The 27,745-nt window shown below is 38.6% G+C and overlaps 1 protein-coding gene across 2 annotated transcripts in view; it reads left to right on the forward strand.

Annotated features, from left to right (window-relative positions):
• Window positions 1-23,200, forward strand: part of pappa2 (pappalysin 2) — a 108,469-nt gene extending 85,269 nt beyond the window's left edge. For both annotated transcript variants that reach the window (XM_020613382.1, XM_020613383.1), the window contains exons 25-27: window positions 5,531-5,602; window positions 16,477-16,575; window positions 21,659-23,200. In XM_020613382.1, coding sequence (XP_020469038.1) covers window positions 5,531-5,602; window positions 16,477-16,575; window positions 21,659-21,787 — 300 coding nt within the window. In that variant the 3' untranslated portion in view covers window positions 21,788-23,200. The remainder of the gene's footprint in view (window positions 1-5,530; window positions 5,603-16,476; window positions 16,576-21,658) is intronic.
• The last annotated feature ends 4,545 nt before the right edge of the window (window positions 23,201-27,745 follow it).

Raw genomic sequence — 27,745 nt, forward strand, 5'->3', positions numbered from 1 at the left:
AGTTTGTAAGACTGCCTTTCTGTAGAAAATGTGTTGTGAATTGTAAGAGAGCAATCCTTTAAAGTTTCCATCTCACCCTAAATGCTGTTTTAGCGGAAAATTATGAGTGCACAACTTTTGAAAAAATATGAGATCTTTGTCATTTTACCTTTTTGGCATGACTATTGTGTTGATATTGGGTAGCTTAAAAATCACAATGTCAGCTATTGGTAGCTTAAGTGCAGTTATGAAATGCAGTTTAGTCTTGCAAAAGCCATATTTGCCAAGGGTATGTTCTATTTACAAACCTTTATTGAGCACATAAAGATAGTTATATGCTTCTAATTAGTGTACTTTTGATCGAGTTCATTTAAAAACAGCCTATGTTGTACGTCAATTTGCCGAACTGGTCGCACCTGTTCCTAAACTGTTTTATGCTGCATAATGTGGTGAAAAAAATTAGATACTGTAGCTTGATTGGATTAATTAACCACAACTGTGGGTGGGATTGTGGTCTTGCTTCCATTTGGAAACACTTGGCAGGTTTTATAAAACAGTTGTTGTTTTGCTTTCTTGCTGCCGTGCGACCGGTCCAGGGCAGCACGAAAGCTGATCCACTGACAAACAGCACTGCAATATTTATACAAAAACACCCATTAGAAGGAATAATTCATCCAAGCATCTGGTAGTCTGAACAACAACACAAGGTAACCTGAACTATTTCTCCGGACTGCTCATCTTTATTGATATATACAAAGCAAGGTTCACTTACAGTTTAAGACAAAGACAACTTTTTTGAGGAAGGGCTGATGTACAAAAACACATACTGTAGATTTGCTGCTATGCATATTTGCAACAGAAATTGCATCTCCTCACTTTGTTAGTTACTTGTTAGCTTTAGATTTAATATTGCTGTCTCTGACTTGTTATGCCTTAATCAGCCTTAGTGCCTGCACAAAGGCTTTCTGGCCTGTGCTTGATTATGAATCAACCTAGACAAAACTGAGACAACCACATCACCTAAACCTCCCCATCATCCTCAAGTGGCATTTAGAATTTTGGATATTTTGTCTATAGGTGCACAGACTTTCAGCACGTATCAGTATATGAACAAATATGGGTGAGCTGTCAGTGTTTCAGGAATATAGGAAATATGTTAATGGGACAGTCTGCAGCTTATTGCTTAATTGTTTGCAACACCAAAACCTACCAAATCATGCTATAAGTTATAAAGCTGTAGCTCCTATAATTTGAAGGCTTTTGAGGATGTAAATACAGGATGTGCAATAGTAACATGGCATTAATTAATTAGCTGTGGGTTACAGCCAGAGCTCCGTTTTTGTTAACCAGCTTGTTTACATCATGGCAAATTAGCTGTTAGCAGCTTATGTTTCCAATACATGAACGTGAATCAACTACTTCTTCACTACTTTGTTACTGAAGAAAAATAAAAACTTTATTATTTTCCAGGAAGTTTTGAAGTTATGAGTATTCTTTGTGAATTTTAAGCAGATACGTATTTGTGATGAACATCAAACTTAAGAGGCTTCAGAAGTCAATAACTGAGACTAATCCATCAAACTGCAGCTGAGATCTTTGAATCCATCATGATACTGTATGTGCAAATGTTTTTCCTATCAGCTATTTGACCGAATCATTGGCAAGACACTATCTTTAAGAGTTTTCTTGGAGCACAATTTTAATTCCCAGCTGCACCAGCTAGTCACACTCTATCACACATCAAAATCTACCTGTATGTGAGTGTGCCTTCATTATCAGTCAAGTGTTTTTGCATTACTGGAAATCACAAGCAGAAAGCAAGAGTAAAAGTTCCAGCTGACGTCAAGCCTTTTAGGAACTACACACATCTCTCAGACACAGTGTATACAAATCTCCAACAAACTGGCAGCATCAGATTTTGGGACTGAGTTGCAGTGCTGTTGTTTTGCTTTAAAGTTAGGTCATGTTACCTAATATTTCTCAGGAATCGCGTCTACATTAATGCTGTCGCAAGCACTGCTTACTTTTGGGTGGTCAGTCAGCCAGCCAATCAGTTCATCCATGCTTGCCAAGGTCAAATAGTTGAATAGAAGTCTGAATACTTGAGCCATATTTCTGACATTGCCTTGTGATTTTAAGGCATTGTGTTATCTCAGATACTACAGAATCAAGTCACCCTTGCTGGGTCAAGATGAATAGGAAATCACAGTCCATATTTGTTGGTTAATCACCTGTATCTGTTAACCATTATGAAAATACCTGGGTACAGCATATATTAACTTGTGTACATGCTGTTTGCAATAGTTTTTTGTCAGCTGTTTTTACATTTAGCTCTAGTTCTAGGTCTGAAATCGAAAGCTTATCTTAGCTTTAGTCGTATTTAGGCAACCTCCTTTAGTTTTAGTCATTGTTTCATTAACTAAATTTATGGACAATTCAGTCTTGTCTTACTCAAAGAAGTTTAACATTTTAGTCTAATTTTAGCTGATGAAAACATTTCACATTTACTAATTGTTATTTGACACTAACTAATCACAAGAGTAGTTGACAAAAATGTAGACAGCATTAAAGCATTTTAATTTTAGTCCAGAAATTAGCATTTTGGTAAAATGTGAAATTAATTTTGGGTAGAACAAAAGAAAAATAAAGTGTAAATTCACCAAATCACAACAATGCAGGTTGTATGACTAACAATGGTTGGTTTGATTTTTATTAATTTAAGCAATACATTCAGACATGAAAGAGGATAAAACAAGACAGCCTACTTGGAGTTTCCCAAATGACATTTAAAGGACTTTGACCACATGAGGAAAAACACTTCCTGGTTGAATGCAACAAAAACTGAACCCTTTGGGCAGAACTCCAAACTATGTCTAAAGAGCTCAAGCCTCTGACTGTCCTTGAGTGGCCCAGATGGAAAACCCACAGAACATCTGTGGAGAGGCCTGAAGATGGCAGTTAACAGATGTCCAGTCTATTGCTGTCTCATCCAAGACGGTGATGAGTCAGCCTACAGGCAGGAGGTTGAACATCTGGTCCTGTCATGTAGTCGCAGTAACCTGGAGCTGAACACACTCAAAACAATGGAGATGACAGTGGACTTCAGGAGTCAAGTTCCTGGACTCCACTATCTCCCAGGACCTGAAAGTAATTGTCCAACATCAACACTGTCATCTTGAAGGCACAGCAGAGGATGTACTTCCTGCACCAGCTCAGGAAGTTCGACCTGCCCCAGGAGCTGCTGATACAGTTCTACAGAGGAATCATCGAGTCAGTTCTCTGCACCTTCATCACTGTCTGGTTTGGCTCGGCAACCAAACAGGACAGGAACAGACTTCAACGGACAGTCAGGATTGCAGAAAGAATCATTGGTGCCAGCCTGTACTCTATGGAGGACCTGGACACCTCATGGGTCAAAAGGAGGGCAGAGTATATTTCTGCAGACCTCTCAAACCCTTGACACAGTGTGAACTCCTCCCCTCTGGACGGCGCTTCAGGTCACTTTACGCCAAAACAACCAGACACAAGGACAAGTTCTTTGCCCAGGCCATCATTCTGATTAACAGTTAATCCATGACTGTAAGACTGGGCACAGCATCACCCCAGTGCAATAGTTTATAAATTTAACCATTGCATATACTGTATCAGTCTGACAGCTCTTAATGTAATGTATATAATACACATATACATTATTTATATATATACTGTCTTTCTTTTCCTCTCCTTCTTTCCTGTTTTTGATTGCACACATTTCCTACTTGAATGCACACACTGCGTATTCTTATTTTAATGCTCTTTTTTTTTTATTGTATTGTCATTGTTATTTTCTATCCCTCTTGCCTTACAACACATTGAGAGCCTCTGCACCAGAGTCAGAATCCTACATGTTCAAACATACTTGTACATTAACTCCGATTCTGCTTTGGAGCTTGACAATATCAAATGGGATAAACTGCCCAAATCAAGGGGTGCAAAGCATCATTGACTTACATAAGGAGTGTTAGGGTGCGCTCGAACACAGAGTGAGCGAGCAGATAAAAAGCGGACCCAGGTGGCTGGCTTCGGTGCAAGCAGTGAGGTTTATTTACAGTGAAGGTAGTGACATATATACAGGAGGAGTAATGAGGTAGATGACCGGGTGTCGATCAGCAGCAGCAGAAAAACAGTCAGTGGTATGGTGGATGATGATGTACCGGGCTGCGGACGCAGAGGTCACTCCTGGGCTGGTCGAGGTGGAGGTGATGATGGCTGTAGACAGAAGAGCAGGGATAAACTGGGTAAGGGAGACTGTGCATCGACCTGGGAGGCGGTGGCTGGTGGTGTAGATTAAATCCAGGGGGGTCCAGAGGAGAGGTCCGAAGAGGAAGAAGACACTAGAGACGGCAGGGCAGGATAACGACTAGGGTGCTAACAAGGACTAGAGAGAACAAAGACAATCTTAGCATAAACTTGATAAAACAACATAACAACCACTGGCCTGAAGACAGAGAAAGAACTGGCAGGGGAGTGACTGGTGAACAGTGTATAAGTATGGAGGAGACTAATGAGGTGCAGCTGGTGAGTAATCAGGGAAGCGGGGCAGGTGTGTTGAACAGTGTAATCAGTGCAAGGGCTAGGCTAGTGTGAGGAAGAAGAAGAGAGGAAGGTGGAGCTGGGCAAACCTGACACAAAGTTGTAACTGCTGTCTGTCAAAGGGGCTTTTTCAAAGTACTGAATTAAGGGTCTGAATCTTTATTTAAATAAATATTTCAGTTTTTGATTTTTTAAAAATTTGCAAACATTTCCAAAAACATGTTTTCACTCTCTCATTATAGGTTACTGAGTTTAGACTGATGAGCATGAATGGTGACTTCATCCATTTAAAATTAAATCCACAGCATAATAAATATTGCAAAATGTGAAAATGTCAGAATACTTTCTGAAGCAACTGTTTATTTTAACAGATAAACTGGACACATCACCATCTCAGCAAAAGGTCTTTTGCACTTTACACAATATTCTTTAATTATCCAATCGGCAATATTTCTAATAAACTTGTCAAGCACGTTCATGCTCCCTCAAATAGTTCCCTTAAATCTGAGCCACTCTCATCCTTTTTCACTGAAACTAAGAAAGCCTTACCACAAAGTCTAATAGTAGTTGTTCAGGAGCTTTTGTTGGCTTACAAATTTACTTTTATTATCTTGGAAACAGCAGCTGGTAGTACAATCTCAACATACAGTTTATTGCTGATTACTAAAGATAAATAATTTTTTTTTAAATTGAGTAACTCAGATTATGAACAACTTAAAAATGACAGAATATGTTCAGTTGTAAATTCTTCTGTTAACAGACATTCTTAGGGAAGCAACACTATTTGAACAGAGAAAATGGATGAATTGTTTTTTGATATTCTAATTTTAAATTAGATAGTAACTGGTTTACTGTAGGTCTTGAAGAGGTTGACTTCAACTAGTCCTACTTTAATATTGATTTCCATGGCAAACACAGTGATTTCCATTTCCTGTGGCTGTGTTGCTCAGTTGTTGTCCTTATGGGCTTTGTTTTCCAGAGCATAACCTGCACAGGGATGCTGAAGTGGTACCCTGACCCTCAACACATCCACTGCATCCAGTCATGTGAGGTAAGTCAAAACAGCCAAGAGGGGTGGGGGGGCTTTCACTTTATAAAGTGAAAGACTGGGATTAACAAAGTAGATACAACTGCATATGTCTTTTGAAGCATATACAGTATTTGGCATCTTCCATGATGTACTGTTATCATTCAGTATCCATTCAAGCATCAAGATTCCAGCACTTAGAAAAATCTATTGCGTTGTGCAACTGAGCACTAAGGTACTTTGCAAATATGTGGTTTGATACCTCTTGCTTAGGCAACTCTTGTGTTCACACACATTACTGTAGGTGTAAGTATAATCTGTTCTTACATAATACTGTAGGTCAAGTATGTGCTTTCAAAACATCAAGGTTGGAAGTAAGTCCTGTTATTTTAAAAAACTTTGTATTAACATTGAGATAGGGAATACTTATTCCTTAAAACAATTACACAGTTTCAGGGCCTCTTGTCCCTCTTGTCATCACTACTCAAGATACCAGGGCCAGGGTGCAATGTGCTTCACATTTCATGGTGACAAACCTTATTCAGAAATTACACTTCCAATTTTACAAGAATCTTTTTCACATTTGTCCAAAGAACCTTTTTTTCCAGGGAACCAGACATTGTAAAATGTTAAACCAGGTAGGCCTAATGAATTATTTGATAAAGAAAAATAAATGAATCATTAGACTATGTTAGATATAAATTAATTATTCAGACTGACACAAGGCTTTCTTTCTTTCTAGTTTTAAAACAGTCTACCCAGGCAGTGTTGGAATTCATACTCTTTTACAAGGGGTACAGGATAAAGTTTCCTGTTTAGTGAGGAGGTAACAATGTCAAGTTTGTGGTGTATTTATTCCTAATGAAAATAAAACTGATTTTTAATGGAAACAAAGGTTGGATATGTCTAATAGTAAAGTTTAACTGCTTAGTTTACTATGATCAGTATAATTGGACATTTTTGACTGAGATAGAAGGTAGACCCTCAAATCAAACTATAAATAGAAACGTGCAAAAGTAAATGTTTATTCTTATTGTGGTACAAAGTTGGTCTTTGTCATATTTGTTTTTTTTGGAAGACTGGAACTGAATCAGTAACAGCAGCACACAGACTGTGTATTGTTCTGACTGACTTAATCCTCCTGTCATTTAATGCCTGTAGCATGATTGATTGAGGCATATGCAGGCAATATTTTTTATTTCTTTAGCTTCAAGAGCTGCATTCATGTGTTTTGTGCGCCTATGTGTAATTATACATGAATTTGGTGTCAGCTCAGCAGCTTCGCAGTGACATCTCTCACCACCTACTCTTACCTTCTTGACCCCTGTCTGCTGGCCGGCCAGTCAGTCATAAGGAGGTGGCGGCAAAATGTGCAGTATAATCTGCACTGTGTACCAAAAACGTTGTTCCTTAATGTCTTTCTCAAACAGATGCAAACACAAGTGTTTTGTGAAGAGAGAATGCAGACCTAATTTGTCACTGTTAACACAGAATGAATTATTAATATAAACAATTCCGTGTTATCTGAAAAAAACTTAGAAAAATCAACTGGACTAGGTTTTTAGGTCGAAGACATTTCACCTCTGATCCAACAGGCTTCATCAGTTCTGCTCGACTGAGCCAGAGCCAGAGATATTTATCCCCCTCGGTGGTGTTTCAGTCCTTTGAAGGCCAACAATGCCCCCTAATGACTGAGCTGTTATAGCCCAGTATCGGTGAGTGTCGTTGCCTGTCTTTGAACCCTCACTTTTGGGCTGACACCTATTGTCCTGTTGGGCATGTTTGGGCAGAGATCTCAAAAGAGAGTTGTAGATAGATGACAAGTTGTGTCTTAGTCTACCACCCCTATTTAGAGAGGGGTGTTCTATTTGGACAAAAATAGCTTCCTTCACTTCTCTCTCAAACCAGCTATGTTGTGGTTTGGTTGTCTCGACTCTTTGGGAGAGCTGAGATGAGCCTTCAAAGCAAATAATGTTGTGGTTTGGTTGTCTCGACTCAGCACTGAGACTTGGTTTGACAGTGTTGCACTCAGTCCTAAAGATTCTATAACATTGCTAAGCCATGATACTCGGACCAAATGAAAACAGTTAATGTAAGTGCTGTAACATGCACATTAGTGGGAGTTGTAGCTAACAGTACTCAAATAGGTGAGACGACCATGAAGTAATGTGATTGGTTCTTGTGGTGCATCATGAACACCAGTCTTGCAACAATGTAGTGTGGGTTTGATTCCTGATAGAGCTACGTGTTATTTAGCTCATCAATTAAACATTTGCCATCTAGCCTACTGGACACCCACTGTTCAACATCTTTTAAGCTATGGGCTATTTAGACTTGTTTTAGGTTAGCATATGATTCATAGCACAAAATGTCAGGCTAAGTATGTAGCTATAGCCTACTGCAATCAGACATTCCAAATGAGAAACATGGTCTTCAGCATTAGTTCATGTTTATTTTATATTTTATTTTGTCAGCTTGAAACCATACAACCATGTAGTGCAGTCGAACAGGAAATGTACATGTTGAATCAAATCCTAAACAATCCATGAACCAATAAGTGACACGTCTCGATTGCACTTCATTTTATTGACCACTAGATGTCCTTCTTGAGCACTGTGTCTTTGAAGCCTTGAGTAATGAACCACCTTTTTGAATACTGTGTTGAAGCTTCAACAAAGCCTCGATCAGCCATCACTAGTGACAGGGGTATCTCAGCAACGGGACAAGAACAAGGCATACAAAAGGGCAGAAAGACAGGGAGGACACAGGACTAAGTACGGAGCAAAACCAGGACAGGTAATAGTGACAGTAGCAAAGCTTGGGGCGAGTAGGCATGAATGTCAGGACATGAAAACGTAATGAACCAGAGAGGGAGTAACTGAAAGAAAGGCGTATATATAGGGACCAGAACCGGGAGATAGCAGGTTGATGGAATAATGACTAATTGCAGAGAGTAAGAACAGGATGGGAGCGGCAGGATAAAAAACACAACAGAAAACCAGGAAGCGAGGCTAAACCACAACAATATTAGTAGCTCCTCTTGTTAGATTCCTTCAACTACTTCAAGTTTGGACAGCCTATTGTATAAACCATGGCCTAAACAAGACACATGACCCTACTGTGTGAATATAGTACTTTAGGAACGTCACACACTGGTTTGTGTGTTTTTGAGTACAAAATGGAATCTTATTTTGACACCATGCAAATGAGTACATGGTGGGCATGTTTACTGTGCGATCTAGACATGCTTTATCAGGCAACAGATAGAGGGGGGAGGCTGAAAGCTGGCTGGGAACTGGCTGGAATTTAACTGGCAGCTGGCTGGGAGCAACCCTGACTGGTTTGGAGTGTGAGTGATAAATACGAGATAAGATCCTCCAATTTTTTTATTCTTTGGCGATTGCACTGTGCTTCTGTAAATCACTGCCACTGATAGAAATACTAAAATGTTCACTGTGTTTTTGTTTTGTCTAGCATCTTGGTATTAAGGGGTGTAATAAATATTGCAACTTAGGGGCCATTTTATCACAAAGTGAGACTTTTGGGCTCGTTCAGTTTCAAAGTATTTAGTGTACCCCGCAGACCGTATCATAAATGAAAGTTAATTTAATATGCAACTTACCTTCCATCTCACCTCATGCTCACACTATTTTAAGCAGTAATAGTAAATCATCTAAAATTGTAAAGCCAGATTTGGCATTCATCTGTTGGGTTAACAAAAGGCTGGAACTGCCAATGGAACACATGAACTCTTGATGTCTAATGGTACAAAATATTCTCGCTACCTGCCAGGACTACATTTTCCCCTTCCACCTTCCCGTGAGTGTTACTAGGGAAAACATCTTATAAACCACTCCTCCATGACAACGCTGTAAATTATACTGGACCACATGTGCTACATTTGCTCAGTGCCAGATCTCATCCAGATGCCATTGTTACCTATCTTCCTCTTACTCTTCTTCTTTTTTCTGTCTTTCTTAAAATGAGATTGAAAATTAGTGAACAAGTCAGCATAGTCCTCTTGTTAGTACAGCAACCTCTGTTGAGACTGTTGTGCAATATTTTTTTAAATCAGTTTTTAAGTTCTAAAAAATAGTTACAACATTGCTTTGTCTTTTTAGAAATGTCCTCATATCTTCCTAGAATTTTTCACAGCATAATCTATCTATGCTAATCCAACTGATGACATCATGAAGCACTGTATAGGAGCTTGGTAGTTTCATATTAGGGATAGTTGAGTTTATATCACAATAGCACTGCATGAAGCCGAATATAAACAAACACAACATGATTCTAATGTTTGTCACACACATCTGACACGTGTGTCCCTGACCTTATACATAGTCTAAGGCACCAGGAAATGATTACAGAGTAGAATGAGGGTGGTATAGGGTTTGAATCAAAAGGTAGCTATGTTTTAAGAGTGAAATAGTTAATACCTGTTCACAGCAAATGCCTATGTACAGTACAGGCTTATTCACTCACCACTATTGCTATTTGAATAACTGAGCTGAGACTGTGTTTAAGGGAAAAAATGGTTTTATTCTAAATACAAACCCCAATTCCAATGAAGTTGGGACTTTGTGTAAAACGTAAATAAAAACAGAATACAATGACTTGCAAATCCTTTTTGACCCATTTTTAATTGAATACACCACAAAGACAAGATATTTAATGTTCAAACTGATAAACTTTGTTTTTTGCAAATATTCACTCATTTTGAATTTGATGCCTGCAACACGTTCCAAAAGAGCTGGGACAGGGGCAACAAAATACTGGGAAAGTTGAGGAATGTTCAAAAAACATCAGTTTAAGAACAACGTTTCTCAGCGTACAATTGCAAAGAATTTAGGTATTTCATCATCTACAGTCCATAATATCATCAAAAGATTCAGAGAATCCAGAGAAATCTCTGCACATAAGCGGCAAGGCCATAAACCAATACTGAATGCTCGTGACCTTCGATCCCTTACGCGGCACTGCATTAAAAACCGACATCATTCTGTAAAGGATATTACCACTTGGGCTCAGGAAAACCATTGTCAATTAACACAGTTCATTGCAACATCTACAAGTGCAAGTTAAAACTCTACCACACAAAGCGAAAGCCATACATCAACAACACCCAGAAACGCTGCCAGCTTCTCTGGCCCCGAGCTCATCTGAGACGGACTGATGCAAAGTGTGCTGTGGTCTGACAAGTCTACATTTCAAATAGTTTTTGGAAATCATGGACGTCGTGTCCTCTGGGCTAAAAAGGAAAAGGGCCATCTAGATTGTTATCAGCGCAAAGTTCAAAAGTCAGCATCTGTGATGGTATGGGGGTGTGTTAGTGCCCATGGGTAACTTGCACATCTGTGAAGGCACCATTTAATGCTGAAAAAGTACATACAGGTTTTGGAGCAAAATATGCTGCCATCCAAGTGATGTCTGCTTATTTCAGCAAGACAGTGCCAAGCCACATTCTGCCTGTGTCACAACAGCGTGGCTTCGAAGTAAAGGAGTGTGGTTACTAGACTGACCTGCCTGCAGTCCAGACACGTCTCCCATTGAAACTGTGTGGCGCATTATGAAGCGCAAAATACGACAACGCAGATCCTGGACTGTTGAGCAACTGAAGTCGTACATCAAGCAAGAATGGGAAAGAATTCCACCTACAGAGCTTCAACATTTAGTGTCCTCAGTTCTCAAACACTTATTAAATGTGGTTAGAAGGAAAGGTGATGTAACACAGTGGTAAAAACACCCCTGTCCCAGCTCTTTTGGAATGTGTTGCAGGCAAATTCAAAATGAGTGGATATTTGCAAAAACCAATAAAGTTTATCAGTTTGAACATGAGATATCTTGTCTCTGTGATGTAGTCAATAAAATATGGGTCAAAAAGGATTTGCAAGTCATTGTATTCTGTTTTTATTTACACTTTACACAATGTCCCAACTTCATTGGAATTGGGGTTTGTATTTAGAATAAGTAGAAAATAATAAAAGTAAGCAAACATTTAGTGAAATAAATTAAATGGGAAATAATAACAAACCTAAACAAAATAAATAAAACGTACAAAACAATTTATACAAACTTATTCTCAACAAAATTAACAACAGATTCACAAAAATAATTACCCTGATCCTGTTGCCTCTAGGATTAAACATAGACCAATAACAAAATTACAGTAGCTCTCAAAATCATCTTGTTTTTCACTGGAAAATGTGGGCCCACACACACCTCACTCTAGATGGAACAGAACTGTTTGTAGCTTGGTTGTGGTGCAGCTGATATTTTCTTCACTCACACTACAAGACAAGAACAATCCACTTGGTCAGGCATGAGATGTGGAACTGGGAATAGAAAAGTAGAAACTAGGGGTGGGATCATGTAAACGAGTACATCTGTAAATGCTGGCCATACCATAATCGTTTAGGCAATATTCAACTCACCTAAACACTTGTTTTGTTTCCATTTATAATGAGAAGCCATTTTGAAGAAAGTTCGAGCCTCCAAAGTGTGCACGTCTTCCGTCAAGCCTCTGCATGTTTTTGTGTTTTGTCTAAAATTAATTTTTCTTATGCTCACATTGCTACAAGAAGTTTTTTGTTGTTTTTATTTTTGTTTTGTTTTTCTGTTCAGTAATGTTATAGTGATTTTTGAATCTTTATAGTGTAACCTGGCAAGAAGCTGACCTGATGTAAAGCATGCCAAAGTTTGTAGACAAGGGAAACTTGGTAGCAAAGTCAAAAGCCAAGTTTACTTAAGCCGAATCATTTGTTAAGCTCTGAAGATGGCATCAGAATAATCCTGTCTAATTTTGAGACATCACCAAAGGCCAACCACCAACCACAGCAGGACCCTTGTGAAGCCAGCATCCTGGATGAAGAACCCTTGGCCACCACTGAAGGGGCCTCATCCTATCAAGCTTGAGCATGCTTTTTAGGCTCATGGTGGGAGCAATACCAGAGTAAAATTGGAGTGCAACATAGGGCGACGCTCCCTCCTTTTTAAAAAAAGCTGCTCTGTGCTCTGTCCCAAATCCCCCTACTCCCGCTCCTTGCTCATTTGCGCTCCCCTCTGCTCACATGCACTGTCTACAGCACATTATCTTGAAATGCACTTAAAATATGCCAATCATAACAAAAAATATAGTACATGGATTACAGTCAAGACCACACATACCGCAAATTGGGTTTTTAGGGTGATCTGTTTTTTATACACACTTCTACAGTACACTTTCACAATATTATTTTCTTATGATCCTGTAAAAATAGTCATGAATGTATCAAACTAAAATCTATTCACACAAATGCAGAAAGATGTATACACACACATAGACACCTCTCTTGGACTCCCTGAAAGGTCTTTTCTGTCAATAGGAATATCACATGCAGAAGAGAAAAGGGTAAATGTCATTCTCTCCCAAGTGAGGGATGAAACAGATTAAAGAAGGGATGATGATAAAATGTTCTCTATTAAAAGAATGATGTACATACTGTACTTGGTAAGAAGTAAAAAAAAATATATATATATATTGTTGACAGAAGTGTGTTCATGAGAATTCAAATCTGTGTTATAATGTTTTGGTGAAGAGCTTGGCATGTGCTGATGACAGCACATGATCCCTAAAACCACCAGTGCTAAGAGGTAGAATATTTATGGGGTTCATTGCTGCTGATTGTCTTTTTTACATAGATCTGAAGGAAGCTGCTGTATAAATGTAAAATACAAGCAAGATGACGTAATAGTTACACATGGGGGGGTCCAAAGTGCACATTAAACTCTGACTGATTGAATACTTTTTATGGGTCTGTGCATTGCTGTTAAGAGCAGAAGGTAAGGTATATGCTGCCTGGAAGGGAATGTAAATACTAGTTAACCTCAACATGAGTCCTGACATCAAAATTAACCTCATGTGGGCAAAGTGTGGGGTCTACAAATAAAGCTCAACTATGAACATTTTTAAAATTCGGATACAATTAAGCAAATCTATATTATGCATGACTTCCTGAGACTAGAGGTAATTCAAAGATAACAGCAGTGATCAAGGGGAGGCATCTGGTGCAATTGCTGGTAAAGTATTTACTTAAAAACAGACCAATTAAATTGATTTATTTATGCCACAGTAGCTATTTGGGAAAAATCTTCTCAGCAGCTGCATTTCCATCTGTCTGTTTAGGTAGAACCTCAAGTCTTTGAAATGATTCCATAAGTACATTGGAGAAAGGCAAAAGTATCTTTGGCTCCCAGCACTTATTTTCAAACTGTTGGGACTTCAGGAAAAGCCTCTATGTTTGGTCAAAGACTTTAAAAAACGCTTTCTTCATTTTGTGTTTGTCCACAAATGTGTGGGTCACTCTAGAGTTTCTTAAAGAATACCCACACGCTGGTCAGAGCTTTACAAAAACAGCTTGAAGACTCTTTTTATCCTATTAAAGAAAACACAGGTTTGTAACATTTCAAGAAAACAGTGGCATACAATACACCATGCATCTAATAATAGAGTTTATATATTTTTAGTTGTATAGTAATACTTATTTTATGGATTAAATATGAGAATGTTTAAACTAGGAAGCCATCTTTAACTGTCACTGCTCAGCTGTGGTGTGCTTTTCTTTATGTTTAGCTTCATGCAGTCAGTGCTGTAGCAGCTTCTAATGTGCATGTGTTGGTGTGCCTTACTTTAAGTGTTAACTCCAACCGCAAGTAAAACGTTTGGTATATCCCACATGAAACTACAGGATATGTAAACCATTTACTAAATAAATCCCTCAGGCTTGCTTCTGGATTCAATTGAAGACATGTCCTAGCTTTTCTATGAACCAATGCCTCCTTTCTCATTGGCTAACCTGTTTTGTAAGCTTTGTCAGCAAATGACCATGTGACTGACTCTGGGATGATTGAAAGCACAACTTGAATTGGGCTTAGACTGTGCTGCTCATGTGTTTATTTTAATTGGTTCATTAACATTTGTTCCAAACAATGCAACTGTACCACTGAAAATCTGTTTTCTGGGAAGAATCTGATTTTTTTTCTTTTTCTTTTAGCTCTTTTCCAAAATATGTTTAAATAATATTATAGGTTAGAATAAGCGTGGTGCAATCAAGCAATAGAAACTATCCTGAAACACATAAATATATAAAAAGAATAAAAGAGAAAAAAACACTTTAAAACTAAAACACATTCATTAAAAGCAAGTTTATAAAAAAATTGTCTAAAAAAGATTTAAAGGAGGACACTGGTACATTGTCCCCTTGCCCTTGGTGCAGACAGCAGGTGGTCAACAAATCTGAGACAGGAACAAGGGGTTTAAGGAAAAAGAAGGTTGGCAATTTAGGGCGGGACAAAACTGACCATTACCTTAAAGGCAAGCAGTAGAATTTTAAATTCAAGTCTGAGCACTAGAGGTACCCAGCACAAGGAAGTGGCAACTGTGGTAATATGCTGGTATTTTTTAATTCTTGGACACATCCTAACCAAAGACCACTCAGAGATTTTTGGTCTTATATGTGCAATTCTTGTGTGCTTTAGTACCAAACACCCGTACTTTAGTGCTATCATCATTCAACTGCTGAATGTTACTTCAGAATCTTATAGTATGTCTGAAAGGCAAATTGAAAGTGAGGCAACCAAGATAAGTCTGATGGATTTATGGATATCTAGATTTGTGTGTCATTTGCATAACTAAAGAAATATTTGAGTTGCATATAACTTGACCGATGGGTAACATTTAGATAGAAGACAGTAATGGGCCAAGAATAGATCCTCAGGGAATGCTGCAAGTAATATTTGCATAGCTAGAGGAGACAATCCCAACTGTTATAGAGAAGGTTCTGTCACTCAGACAAATTCCCCCCAGTCTAGAGCAGTGGGTGTGACAGCTGATCAATTAGCATGCCATTACTGACTACAACCAATTAGCATTCCATTACTGACTGCAGCCAATTAGCATGCCGTTACTGACTGCAGCTGAAACAAGCAGCCAATCACATAACTGTTCTGCCCAGGTTGCCTTGATTTACAGACATAAGGTGAATGAATCCCAGTTCTCCTAACTGAATTCACACTTCTCTCACTTGCATCTTTTCCTTGCGTCTTAGTCCTGCCCACATAAGATGCAAGGAAAAGATGCAAGGAGAAACTTGGTGGAGAGAGAAACTGAGGAAATACATTTTACCTGACATGAGATGCCCTTACCTCAAGCCTTCCAGTCACAAACTGATTTCAGATAAAGGGGTGTGTGAATTCATAACAAACTTCTGCGAAGGATACACTTGTGTTTTCTCGGTTATACGTAGCTCCTCCAGGCAGCCTCCTTGCCCTTCACTTCTCAGAAGCTTTGGGATGTCCTTCATCATGACAAACAAGCGAGGATCAAGGAACAACAAACAACGAACAATAAAATAAGAGAACTAGGATTCACCGATAGTTAATTTGCTGAAAAACCATTATGAGATAAAAAGGCCCTTGGGAAAAAGGCATTTTGAAATAAAAGCCAACTTTTGGGAAATTACATTTTAAAATAAAAATTTCTGGAATTAAATAAACACTATCTGTAATAAAGTCTGTTAATGTGAAAACAAGATTGATGAAATAATATTACATAATAATAAGCAGATATTTAAAATATAATGAAAATAATTTCACAATGATGAGCTGAATTTTAAAAATGTGTTTGATTATTTTATAAGTTCATGGTCATATTGCAAAAATTGTTTTATTTGTATAATACATTAGTTCATAATGTATTTTTGTTTGTATGCTTTAATTTTGAATAATATGAAGCTCTATAATTTTGTTTCTTCCTTTGCACTGTTTTAAACAGTTTGAAAAGATCTTTCAAGACATTGCATCTTTATTTGGAAACTTTCCACGGTGTATAACACTGTTTCTTGTTTATAATTTGTGTCTAGCCTTTTGGAGGGGATGGCTGGTGTGACACCATCAACAACAGGGCCTACTGCCAGTATGATGGAGGAGACTGCTGTACATCCACACTCTCCACTAAAAAGGTACAAAAACTGACATTTCCAGTGCTGTACATACCTGCTGTTAGCCAGATTTACATAAGAAAAGAAAGATGGATGATGATGATGATTATTATTATTATTCTGACTATTAAAAAATAGATTTCAAGGTTTCTTTAATACATAAATAATATAACTTATCATTTCTGGCTGCTCCATTTGAAGTGGTGTGTCAAGGTGTTGTTTGGCCTGCTTCAGGCTCACATGTTGCAGTTGGGAAGGAGCTTAGAGGTTGAATTTGGATTCAAAACCAGATCCTTCTTGTTTACAGTAGTAGAATTTTGTCTCTTTTGGAAGGTGTACTGTGCTACTATGCAGGAGACGAAGCAAACAAATTAAACACACACAGACCCCTGCTACCTCCCCCTCTCTCCCTTTAACAACTGTGCCTATTTAGTCTCTCCCATCTGTACCTAAAACAACAGAAGAGACTTGTGCCCTGCAGCTTTTTCACTCAGATGGTGTGTAAGCAGGTTTTGCTGCAAGCTGCAATACACTCTATCACCTCTTATACTAAGCCGTTATTTCACTGTTGAAGGAACTGGTCAGGGTTCAGGATGTCAGAACACACTTTGTATATGGCGATACTCTACCTCATGAGACTTTATAAGGATAATCACTTTATTTGACCAAGTATGTTACACACAAGGAATTTGTTTTCGGTACAGAACCAAGGCAGCCATCTGCGGCGCCAACTCACACTGATGGCTCTAACCATTGGGGGCAACTTGGGGTTCATTGTCTTACCCAAGGACACTGCAACATGTGGACTGCTGGCATCGTGAGTCGAACCTCCAATCTTCCAGTTGGGAGACGACCGCTCTACTCACTGAACCACAGTTGTTCTACATTACTTTATAACAGTCATAGCACATGAAAATAAAAAATTTTGTTTTGGTGAGGTTCCAAAAATGTATTTTAAACCATCTTTGATAAACATTGTTGTACTGCAACAATGCAGTCAGATGTAGCCCAATAATCTAATTGCATTAAAATAAAAAGCATAAATTAAGAGCATTCATGGCAGGTCTAATCAGTCTGTTGAATGTTGGCTATTTTTTTGTTTATCCATCTTAACATACCCTGGTGAAAGCTTCTTCATGCTCGCTACAAAATGCAAATTACACATTACCCCACATTACACTAATTGCGCTAAATGACTGCTGTATTTATTGGGTGACTAAGAGGAATGGTATGAATATAATGAATATGCCCATGGAGGGCCAGTGGTTGAAACCAGGCCACTCATTCCTTTAGCTGCTTCTACATAAACACTTCTTTTCCCTTATTTTTTGTGCTTTCATGAGAATTTCTTTCCCATGTGGACATTTGGGAAGTAGCTCACCCCCGCCTCCTCTCACTACACCCTATTTGGCTACTGTACAGCCACATATTTATGACACTCATTCAGGGGCCCCGCTTCATCTGAGCCTCAGCTGTATTCTCCATGTCCGTGGCACACCATGACTAACTGGCAGCTCTGTCGTAAATGGAGAAGTTTGACGAGTCTGTATCTGCAGTCATAATAAATGCTAGTCTGCCACTAACTGCTCCTTTACAGGGGAAAGGGAAGATGGTGGTTATATGGGTGGGAGCAGCAAGGTGTCTGGCATTCTACAATTTACTGGGTCAGTGTAAAACAGCAGTTCAGTGAGCAGGGCTTGCTCTGAGGAAATGAACTAAAATGCTGTGAGGGTCAACATCCTGACTGCCACTGCGGCTCCAGCAGAGTGATGGAGCAGAGGGGGTTAATGAGAAGCTGGGTTTGTTTACAGAACTTGTTGTTTCTGTGTGGCTCGACCTATTCAGGCATAGGAAATTACAGGTTTTTAACCCAGCATAACCCATATCACATATTTTCTCTGCTGCTACACAAGGAAAATCTTGAAAGTTTGGGGAGTTTTACACCAGTGTGTGAGAAGCATGGCCACTTTAGAGACTCTTCTACAATATATGCATCTAGTCTGGTCTAATGGGGCCAGCTGCCTCTTTTTTATGAAGTTTGGGTAGTATTGGTTTTATTTACAGGACTCTTTGCAGCAATGACAAGGGAGATGTACACGAGAGATGATTCAAATGGGATTCAGTGATTGGCCAGGGAAAGGCTCCAGAAGAAAAGGTCTGAATTGTCACATTCACTATGGAAATATACAATCTTTCTTTGATTTGTCAACTTGAGACTGTATTTTAATCTGAATAATGGCCAAAGTAGTAAAAGCAGCAAAGATTGAGCAGAAGGCAGACAAAGATGACATGGTTCTTTATGTACTATTGTAGATTTTGTTTTGATAACTTGCACCGTTGAATTCATCACTTTAACCCACCCTCTCTCTCACATGAATTGTGTTCATGAATACGTTACAGTAAATGGCAGACAGACTAAACTAAAAAAAGAGAAGGAGAAAAGTTGTGGCTTTGGTTTCTGTGGATGAAGCAAAAACAAGCCTTCACTTCTCTGAAAAGTTATTAGAAGGAATCAAAGGTAGATTATTGCTTGGCTTGTTGTTTGCCCGAATCAGTGACTCAAGATGAAGATGTTAAGGAAACATTTAATGGCTACACCAGTTCATCTTTAATGGGACCACTGGTATTTTAAGTGAAGCTGGGCCTTCTGCAGCTTGCTGAGAACACTCAGTGAAACTATTACCCTGCCATCAACCCCGTCTCCCTCCAAAAGCAAGTGCAATCAGCAGTGAAGGCTGAAAAGCTGCTACCTCCCACGCTCTTTGCTGGCCATCATTCTTATTTTCTTTCTCTGCCTCTCTCCTTTCTTCTTCTCCATTTCTTTCTTTCTATCCACTCACTCCCCCTCTCCAGGAGTGAATGTTTACATTTCTTGCAACAGACTGTTTCGCGGGGCACCAGCGTTTATTTTGCAACCTGTGGTGATGGCTTGCTTCCGAGACAAGAGCTGGCAGCTTCTTGTTGTTGATTCTGAACATGTGTTCATCCATTTACCTCCAGGGCAGTGCATGCCTCCCTCTTTCCCCCCAAAGACCTTCAAGGTTTTTCTCCATTCAAAGGCCACGTTGAACCATTTGGCATCATGCACTTTATTGGCCTCCAGAGGGCCATAGTTCTCTTTGAAACTGTGAGGAAATGCAACAAGTGTACTAAGACCACTCTTGAGTTACTAAGCTGTACTTACCTTTCAACACAAAACTATTCACTAGCTGCTAGGTCAGTTGAAGCAAATGTTTTTTTTATTGTCTGTTTTTGCCATTCAACGTTGTGCTATTTGCTACAGTTGAAATGTAACATCCCTACTGGGAGTCTTGCATTTTTCATTGACTCTGCTTTTACTGAAAGTCCTGATGTAATATGTCTGTGCAAATTCTCAGTCGTCCAGGTCATAGTATCCCACTATTCTGGGCTATTTGGTGGGAAACACACGACACCACATAATAAGCTCCCAGGATTTCATTAAGAAAGTCAGACAACTGCAGCTGGACCAGAATGAGACCATGGATTCATATGATGTCACATCCTTGTTCATGTGCACCACAGAGGCTGACAAGACAGTGAAGAAGAGACTGCTGAAGGATGACACACTGATCAACAGGACTAACCTCACCCCAGACCCTTCTGTTTAAACACTACCTACTTCAAGTTTAAGGGTTACTTCTATAGACAGAAACACGGCTGTGCTATCGGCTCCCCTGTTTCTCCAATATTTGCCAACCTGAGGACAAAGCCCTGTCTTCCTTCACTGGCACCGCTCCCAGCCACTGGTTCCGCTACGTGGATGACACATGGGTTAAAATCAGGATCCAGGATTTAGAGGCTTTCACCAAGCATATCAACTTGGTGGATATTAACATCAAGTTCACTCATGAGGACTCCAAAGATGACTGTCTGGCCTTTTTGGACTGTGCGGTCCACACAGAAGGAGACAGAAGCCTTAAGGTGGAAGAATATTGGAAACCCACACACAGACCAATACTGTCTTTCTGACTCACACCATCCACTGCAACACAAATTTAGAGTTAACAGAACTCTAAATCACAGGGCAGAGGAAGTGCCCACAACTGCAGAAGGGATCAAGAAGAAGAAACTACATATCCAGAACTCCCTTAGGGCTTGTGGATACCCCAAGTGGGCCTTCACCAAAGCAAGGAAGAGGCCCAACACCAACAGGGAGAAACCAGAAACAAGAGGGGATAACACTGTCATCCCTTATGTGGCTGGTTTATCAGAGAAGTTAAAAAGTATCTTTCACAACCACAATATCCCAGTCAACTTTAAGCCAGAGAACACCCTGTGGCAGAGACTGGTCCACCCGAAGGACAAAACACCCAGACACAAACAGAGTGATGTGGTGTATGCAATTAAGTGTAGTCAGGAGTGTAACGACTTGTACATTGGTGAAACTAAGCAGCCGCTTCACAAACGCATGGCCCAACACAGGAGGGTCAACCCCAGTGGACCAGAGTCTCAACTAGAGCACCTCTCACTAAATAGGGGTGGTGGACTAAGACACAACTTGTCTTCCATCTACAACTCTGTTTTGAAATCTCTGCCCAAACATGCTCACCAGGCCAATAGGCATCGGTCCACAGGTGAGGGTTCAAAGACAGGTAACGACTCTCATCGATACTGGACTGTAAAGACTCAGTCGTTGGGGGACATTGTTGGGCATCAAAGGACTGAAACACCACCGAGGGGGATAAATACCTCCTGCTCAACACCAGTCAGTCAGAACATATGAAGCCTCTTGGATGAGAGGTGAAACGTCTTCTACCTAAAACTATGTCCAGATTCCTTCTTCTAAGTTTTTTCAGCATCCTGATGTAATGCTTCCTTTTGCCTTACTGCTTTTCATACTTTGGTTCTATGTCTTTATTCCACTTTCTTATACTGGAGAGAGCCATATATACAAGCAGGATTTTAACATATATGATCTTAGACAGAAAAACTAATGCTTGGTTTAATCATTCATTAAAAATGATGCACCAGATATGCCAGAAAAGTCACATCTTGTGTTTTTGTTTGAGTACAGTCACAGATTTAGAGATTTAAACTGGCTTTGGGAAGCAGAGCGCTGAATGTTGTGCTTGTTTACTGACAGGTCATTCAGTTCGGAGCAGACTGCAATCAGGATGAGTGCACTTGTCGTGATCCGGATGCCGAGGAGCATAAGAGCAAAGTAAAGCACTTGGATGGAGGAGGTGGTGGAGCTGGTGGAGGAATGCAGTAAGATGGAGGGATGGAATAAGTTACATGTATAGAGTAAAACCACAGACTATACACCACAACAAATAAACAAAAAAAATCTAGTTTCTTTTTTAAATGTGATTGAAATCAGACTTCATACAAAAAGACTGTTTTTATTTTGCTAACAGTGATCTTACTGTCAAAAAGCATCACATATGAGTCATGTTGGTTTAAAATTTGATTTCTCTTTTCAGTCAAGCCAAATAACATCCATCAATATAATGTCTGATCTGTTAGGAAGTTAAGGTTTGTCATGACTGCCAGATCCGTGTAAGAGCAGAATGTGATATTCTGAAAATGGAAGTCTAGCTCAGAAAGTACTGAGGTCTCGTTCAAATAAGGTTAAAGAGCAGTTTATCCACTCCTGTACAAATCAAGTCATTCATAATTGGATCAAATCAGTACTGAAAGTGGATTCAAGTACTTTCCCAGACCTTGATTAGTCCTGGGATAAAGAAACCAAAAGAACTGTCTGTGCCTGAAAACTCTTCAGTACTGGCACAGACCTTAGAGTAAGGTCTACTATTTCTAACTGTTTACTGTAGCATGCAGTTAGAGGAGCGTGACAATGAGTGACAAATTAAAGGGAAAGCTGACAAAGTAAACAACATATACTGTTTAGTAAAGTGACTCTAGAGCAGCTTCAGCCCTCTGTTGGAGGGAGAAAACCTCATTTTTCCAAAACATATTCCCTCACTGTGTTCAACACAGGGTTTTAACCTCATGAAGCCATTCAGTGACTTAGAGCTGCAACCATTAGTTTATTGACTGACAGAAATGAACTGTGGCTATTTTGAAGCAAAAATCAACACTTTGTGGTTCCACATTCCTAAAGGTATGGATGTGATGCTTTTCTATGTTGATGCCAGAGATTTTCTTTTGCTGGAGCTATTGGGCTGCTTGATTTTACAGTGAGGAAGCTCAGAAATTAAGCGTTTCGCATTAATGTTCCAGTCACCATTATGTGCACGCAAGTCACACAGGTCATCTGATTCAGCCACATGTGTTGGCTTTGTAATTTTGGTTTTAATAATCTGTTTGTTTTATTATTGTAATTATTTCTTTTTCAAATAATAAATAAGAGTATTCACCCATTAAAAATAACAAAATGTATATAATCAACAGACATTTCTTGGCAGTGCAATAATTGTACTCTGGCTATCCTAGGGGTAGTTGCAGCACCTTCAAGCCCCTCTCTTGTGCCACCTATGAACTTTGTTTATGGTTTTTGTTTTTTTGTTTGAGGATACCTGCTTTGACTCTTGAAAGTCCAAATCAACATTTGTTTTCCAATTTATGACATCTGTGAATAAAAACATAAGAAAATAATTGGCTGATTAATCAGCAACCCCTGCATTTTTTTGTATTGCCACTCATTTATTCAGGATTTTCCTTTAATTTGTCACCCATCTGTATATAAACATCTTATAGAATTTCATTATCATATATAAAACTTGCTAGAACCCAGACTGGTTGATATTTACCTCAGTCATGGTGAATGGCATTTCAGTTATTATGGCTCCTCAAAACCAAATGAAGGCTAATCAAATCAAACCTAAGTCACGTGGGCAAAGGAAACGATGTGTCCAACTACAGTTCTACTACATAGCATCATCTTAAAGCTCTGCTCTCCTGGCAGACCAAAAGCATAAATTGTCTAATACAGATGTGACTTCTCATTGTACCTCAGATCCTTCTACAAAACAATTTTGTATGACTTATGGCTGTTAAGAATGTAAGAGGATACATATCTATAAAGATTAACATGTATAGATTAATATATTTGGATCAGCTAGCATATCTATTAAATCACGTATTAGTGACACAAGTCACCACTGTATTTATATCACAGATCCATTAACACAGACATTTATCTGTACCATACAGCATATGCACAGGGATCCCCAAAAGAGATGCTTTTTTAAATTTTCATATGACTTATGTCCTCCAACATCATTAGAGAAATGATATTACTTTATATTTTACTTTATACTCCACAGTATATGAAATAAACAGCAACTTTATATCAACTCTTAATGTGTGGTAATATAATTCTTGGCAGTTTACCTGCTTTTTGTTCTTTTGCACAGAATGTCACTTTTGTGGATTTCTGTGTATGTACATTTATTTATTAGGAAAACCACAAGAAACAGGCTGACTTTGAAATGATAGAATGACTCAATAACACTACAGTAAATGAGAGTTTGTTAGTGCTATGTGTTATACACCAATCAGCCATAACATTATGATTGCTGACAGGTGAAAAACACTGATTATCTTGTTACAGTGCCACCTGTCAGTGTGTGGGGTATATTACGCAGCAAGTGAACATTCAGTCCCCAAAGTTAATGTGTTGGAGGCAGGAAAAATGGGCAGGTGTAAGGATGTGAGTGACTTTGACAAGGGCCAAACTGTGATGACTGACAACTGGGTCAGAGCGTCTCCCAGACTGCAGGTCTGGTTGGGTGTTTCTGGTCTGCAGTGGTTAGTACCTACCAATAGTGTCTAAGGAAGGACAAACAGTGAACTGGTGACAGGGTCATGGATGCCCAAGACTCACTGATGCTAGGGAAAGCTAGCTCGAAAACCTATTACTGGTTCTGATAGAAAGGTGTCAGGACACAGTGCATTGCAGCTTAATGTGCGAGATGCATAGCAGTTCAGGGTAATTTTGGGGGGGATTTAGCTGTGACTACATGAAACTTTAAAAATTGCAGAGGCCCTGTGCTAGCACGGTTCAGGAAAAGTACTATGCTTATGTGGTTCTGAAACAAAGAGAAATTTAACAAGTGCCTTAGCTCTAATCAAGCTTCCTACAGTAACATGGCATTACAAGATGACAAGAACATTTTATATTCTCCTATGTAACCTATTGTAAATAAGTAAATTCTACTTCTGTGATGGAAATTTGTACATATCTGAACTCTTGTCACTGTGAACATAAAACTTTGTTCCAAATGAATTAACCATGCAGTGACTCAGTTTTTGTTCAATCCTCCTTTTCAAAGCAATTTTAACTGCTAAGATTTTCAGTTTTTCATTTCAATGCAGGACAGCGTGAGGAGAGGAGAGGGGATGGGGTGTACTAGATATAAACAGGGTTACATTATAATAATACAGTGTGCTGCTGCATTTAGGGAGACAGACCAACTAATATATTAGGCAAAACGTATTACGATAACTTATGATGTATTACATTAATCACAGCGGCATACATATGATTTCTCAAATGGAAAAGTTCACAGAAGAAGAATAAATAGGATTGCCTTAATGTTTACAGAACTTTTAGGCACTTAAATACAAAAAAAAAACTTCCTGTCTGTCAATAACAGTCTTTCTTAGCTGACTACAGTAACCATAACTTGTTCCTGCTGCAAATGTAACATAACACTACTATTTATGAGTATTTATATTTTTATACACATGAATTCATTTATTAATTTAAGATTTCTTCTGATTTCTGATCATGAGAGTAGTCAGAAATGTACAGCCACTTTTCACTATATATCCTTTAATGTTCTTTGAAATAGCAAAGATCAAAAAAATTTAGTTTATGATGCCACATACAGTATAGAAGGAATAATATCATGCAGTATATGGTAAATTGACATTTCATCTGACATAATCTTTTAGTTTGTTTAACCAATTGTGTATGACAAAATTATTTCTTTAACTCAACCAATCACAGTTCACGACAAATGTTGAGTTCAGTTTAAACCAGTAAAGAGCATCTTTATATCACAGTCAGATCAAAAAAGTAAAACCTTTTACCTTTTACATTAAAACTGGAATCAGTTGCTCTATGGGCAAAGCTAACCAGCAGATATAACAGTAGAATATCATATCTAAAGCACATGTATATGTTGGAAAATGTTGTATTCACATGACAACTAGTATACTTTTTTTTCTGACATCAAACTCCAAGATGGCCACTGCACAGCAATAAAATAACATAGAATAATATAGCAAATTAAGTCAAATAAAAGTATAAATATACTCAAACACAGCATTAGTGGAAATGTACAAAAAAATCTATAGACTACCATTATTTCATGAGGTTTAAATATACTGAGAAGCAGCTGAACAACATTGTTAATTAGCAGGTTCAATACAGAATTATCAGCTTTAACAGAGTTTAAGGGTTAAATTAGGTATGATGTTAAAACTGAAATAATAAAAGAAAATACTGTTAAATTATTTTGAAAGGTTTTATTGAATTGCAGAGATAATGAGCCAGTTTGTGACTTAGTATTTAGTCATTTAGTAACTCCTTTATAGCAGCTTCCTTTACCAGTGAAAACTATCAGTACTACATTCAGCCGGTTACATATCTAAAACTCAATGATAACGCTATGTACAAGTTTAAATTTTGAACATCTATACTATGAAAATAACTCCAAGAAGACCATCCTGTTATCTACATACATTAGCTTTATCTATGTTTTAACTTTTTAGTAAAATGCTTACCTTTTTCATGGAAACATAACTTTGTAAACTTTTTAAAACACTGGCTTGTCACTCCATTACAGTCCATTATATAGCTTTCATTGCATTAGCTTTTCAAACTGTATGAATGACTATAAGCAACTCCATGCAGTTAAGCAGCACATACAAAAAACAGCTTAGTGTACAAAAACGTTTAGTATTCAGACATTTACTGTTTACCTGCTCTATGTCTTGCAGTTATTTTTAACAAATGCGTACGGCAAGCACCAGAAGCGGTGAACCATTTATATATTTGAGATGGGAAAGTACCATTAAAAGCAAATATGTCTTTTAACCGTACAATGTTTATAGGATCCACCCTCTGCTGGGTCCATTTGTAACACAGACTTTCAAAGAAACAAAGCAGTGATTTTAGATTACATGTCAAGTTTAGAAAAGCAACTAATCATATCCAGGCTGTGGGATAGCTGTGGAATGCCTACAAAGGCATCCCAACTACTGATTTTTTGACCACTTGTTTCACATCAAACTTCAATTTTTCAGCATTTCTAATGATATGACAGAGTTTGAATTTAAACAGGCACAAAGTAGCTGAGGTACAACACTTTATGTCCCAGGACTGACCATTTAATATCTGACTGAATATGAATAAGCCACCTGAAATTACTTTCCCATCTAGACCACACAGTTTAAATATTGGGTTTTTGCATAAAAAACATGCTCTTTTTCTGTGCCAGAAATTTAAAATGAAGCTTGGAAAGTCCAACAAAGAAATCGAGTGCAATAAAGTGCATGATCTAATGTTTAAATCCACTAAGGTATGTGCATTCAATCTAACAGTTTTCATTTTGAGATGTATTTTTCAAGCAACATCACACTCAAATTGTGGAAAAAAAGAGAAAATGGGAAAACAAAATTAGGAGAACCTTGGCTGTGAATGTTGGTGGCATGCTTCAAAAGCAGCCTCAAGTTTTATTGGTGAAAAACTCGAGCCACGCTGAATTTTACTTTGGTTTGCCATGTTTGGTCAGAGGTATCTATTCCTCTTTTGCAATGTTTCACTCTAAATGCCAATGAAAAATATTCAAATCTATACAAAGCCTAGGCTTTAATTAGGCAACAATTTGGTCTTGCTAGCTACTGTAGCTTCACAACTGAAGCCATTCTTGTTCTGTTTCTTTCCTCAGACTAACAATGGTGCATCAGTCTGTACAGTTTTGATATATATACAGTATATACCATGCAGAGATGGTTCCTGCTCTTCCTTCCCTTGTTCCTCTGGTTTCTGCTGCCTGAGGTGTTCACTAAGCATGTCATCACTTGGGGCCATCTTCTGATGTATTCATGGATCTTCTCTCCTCTACCAGTCCTCTACCAGAGGCCTGGGAGCTTGAGGGTCCTCTGCAGTATCTTAGCTGTTCCTAGGACTGCACTCTTCTGGACAGAGATCTCAGATGTTGTTCCTGGGATCTGTTGGAGCCACTCTCCCAGTTTG

This window comes from Monopterus albus, unplaced genomic scaffold (assembly GCF_001952655.1).
Source record: "Monopterus albus unplaced genomic scaffold, M_albus_1.0 scaffold133.1, whole genome shotgun sequence".
Lineage (NCBI taxonomy): Eukaryota > Metazoa > Chordata > Actinopteri > Synbranchiformes > Synbranchidae > Monopterus > Monopterus albus.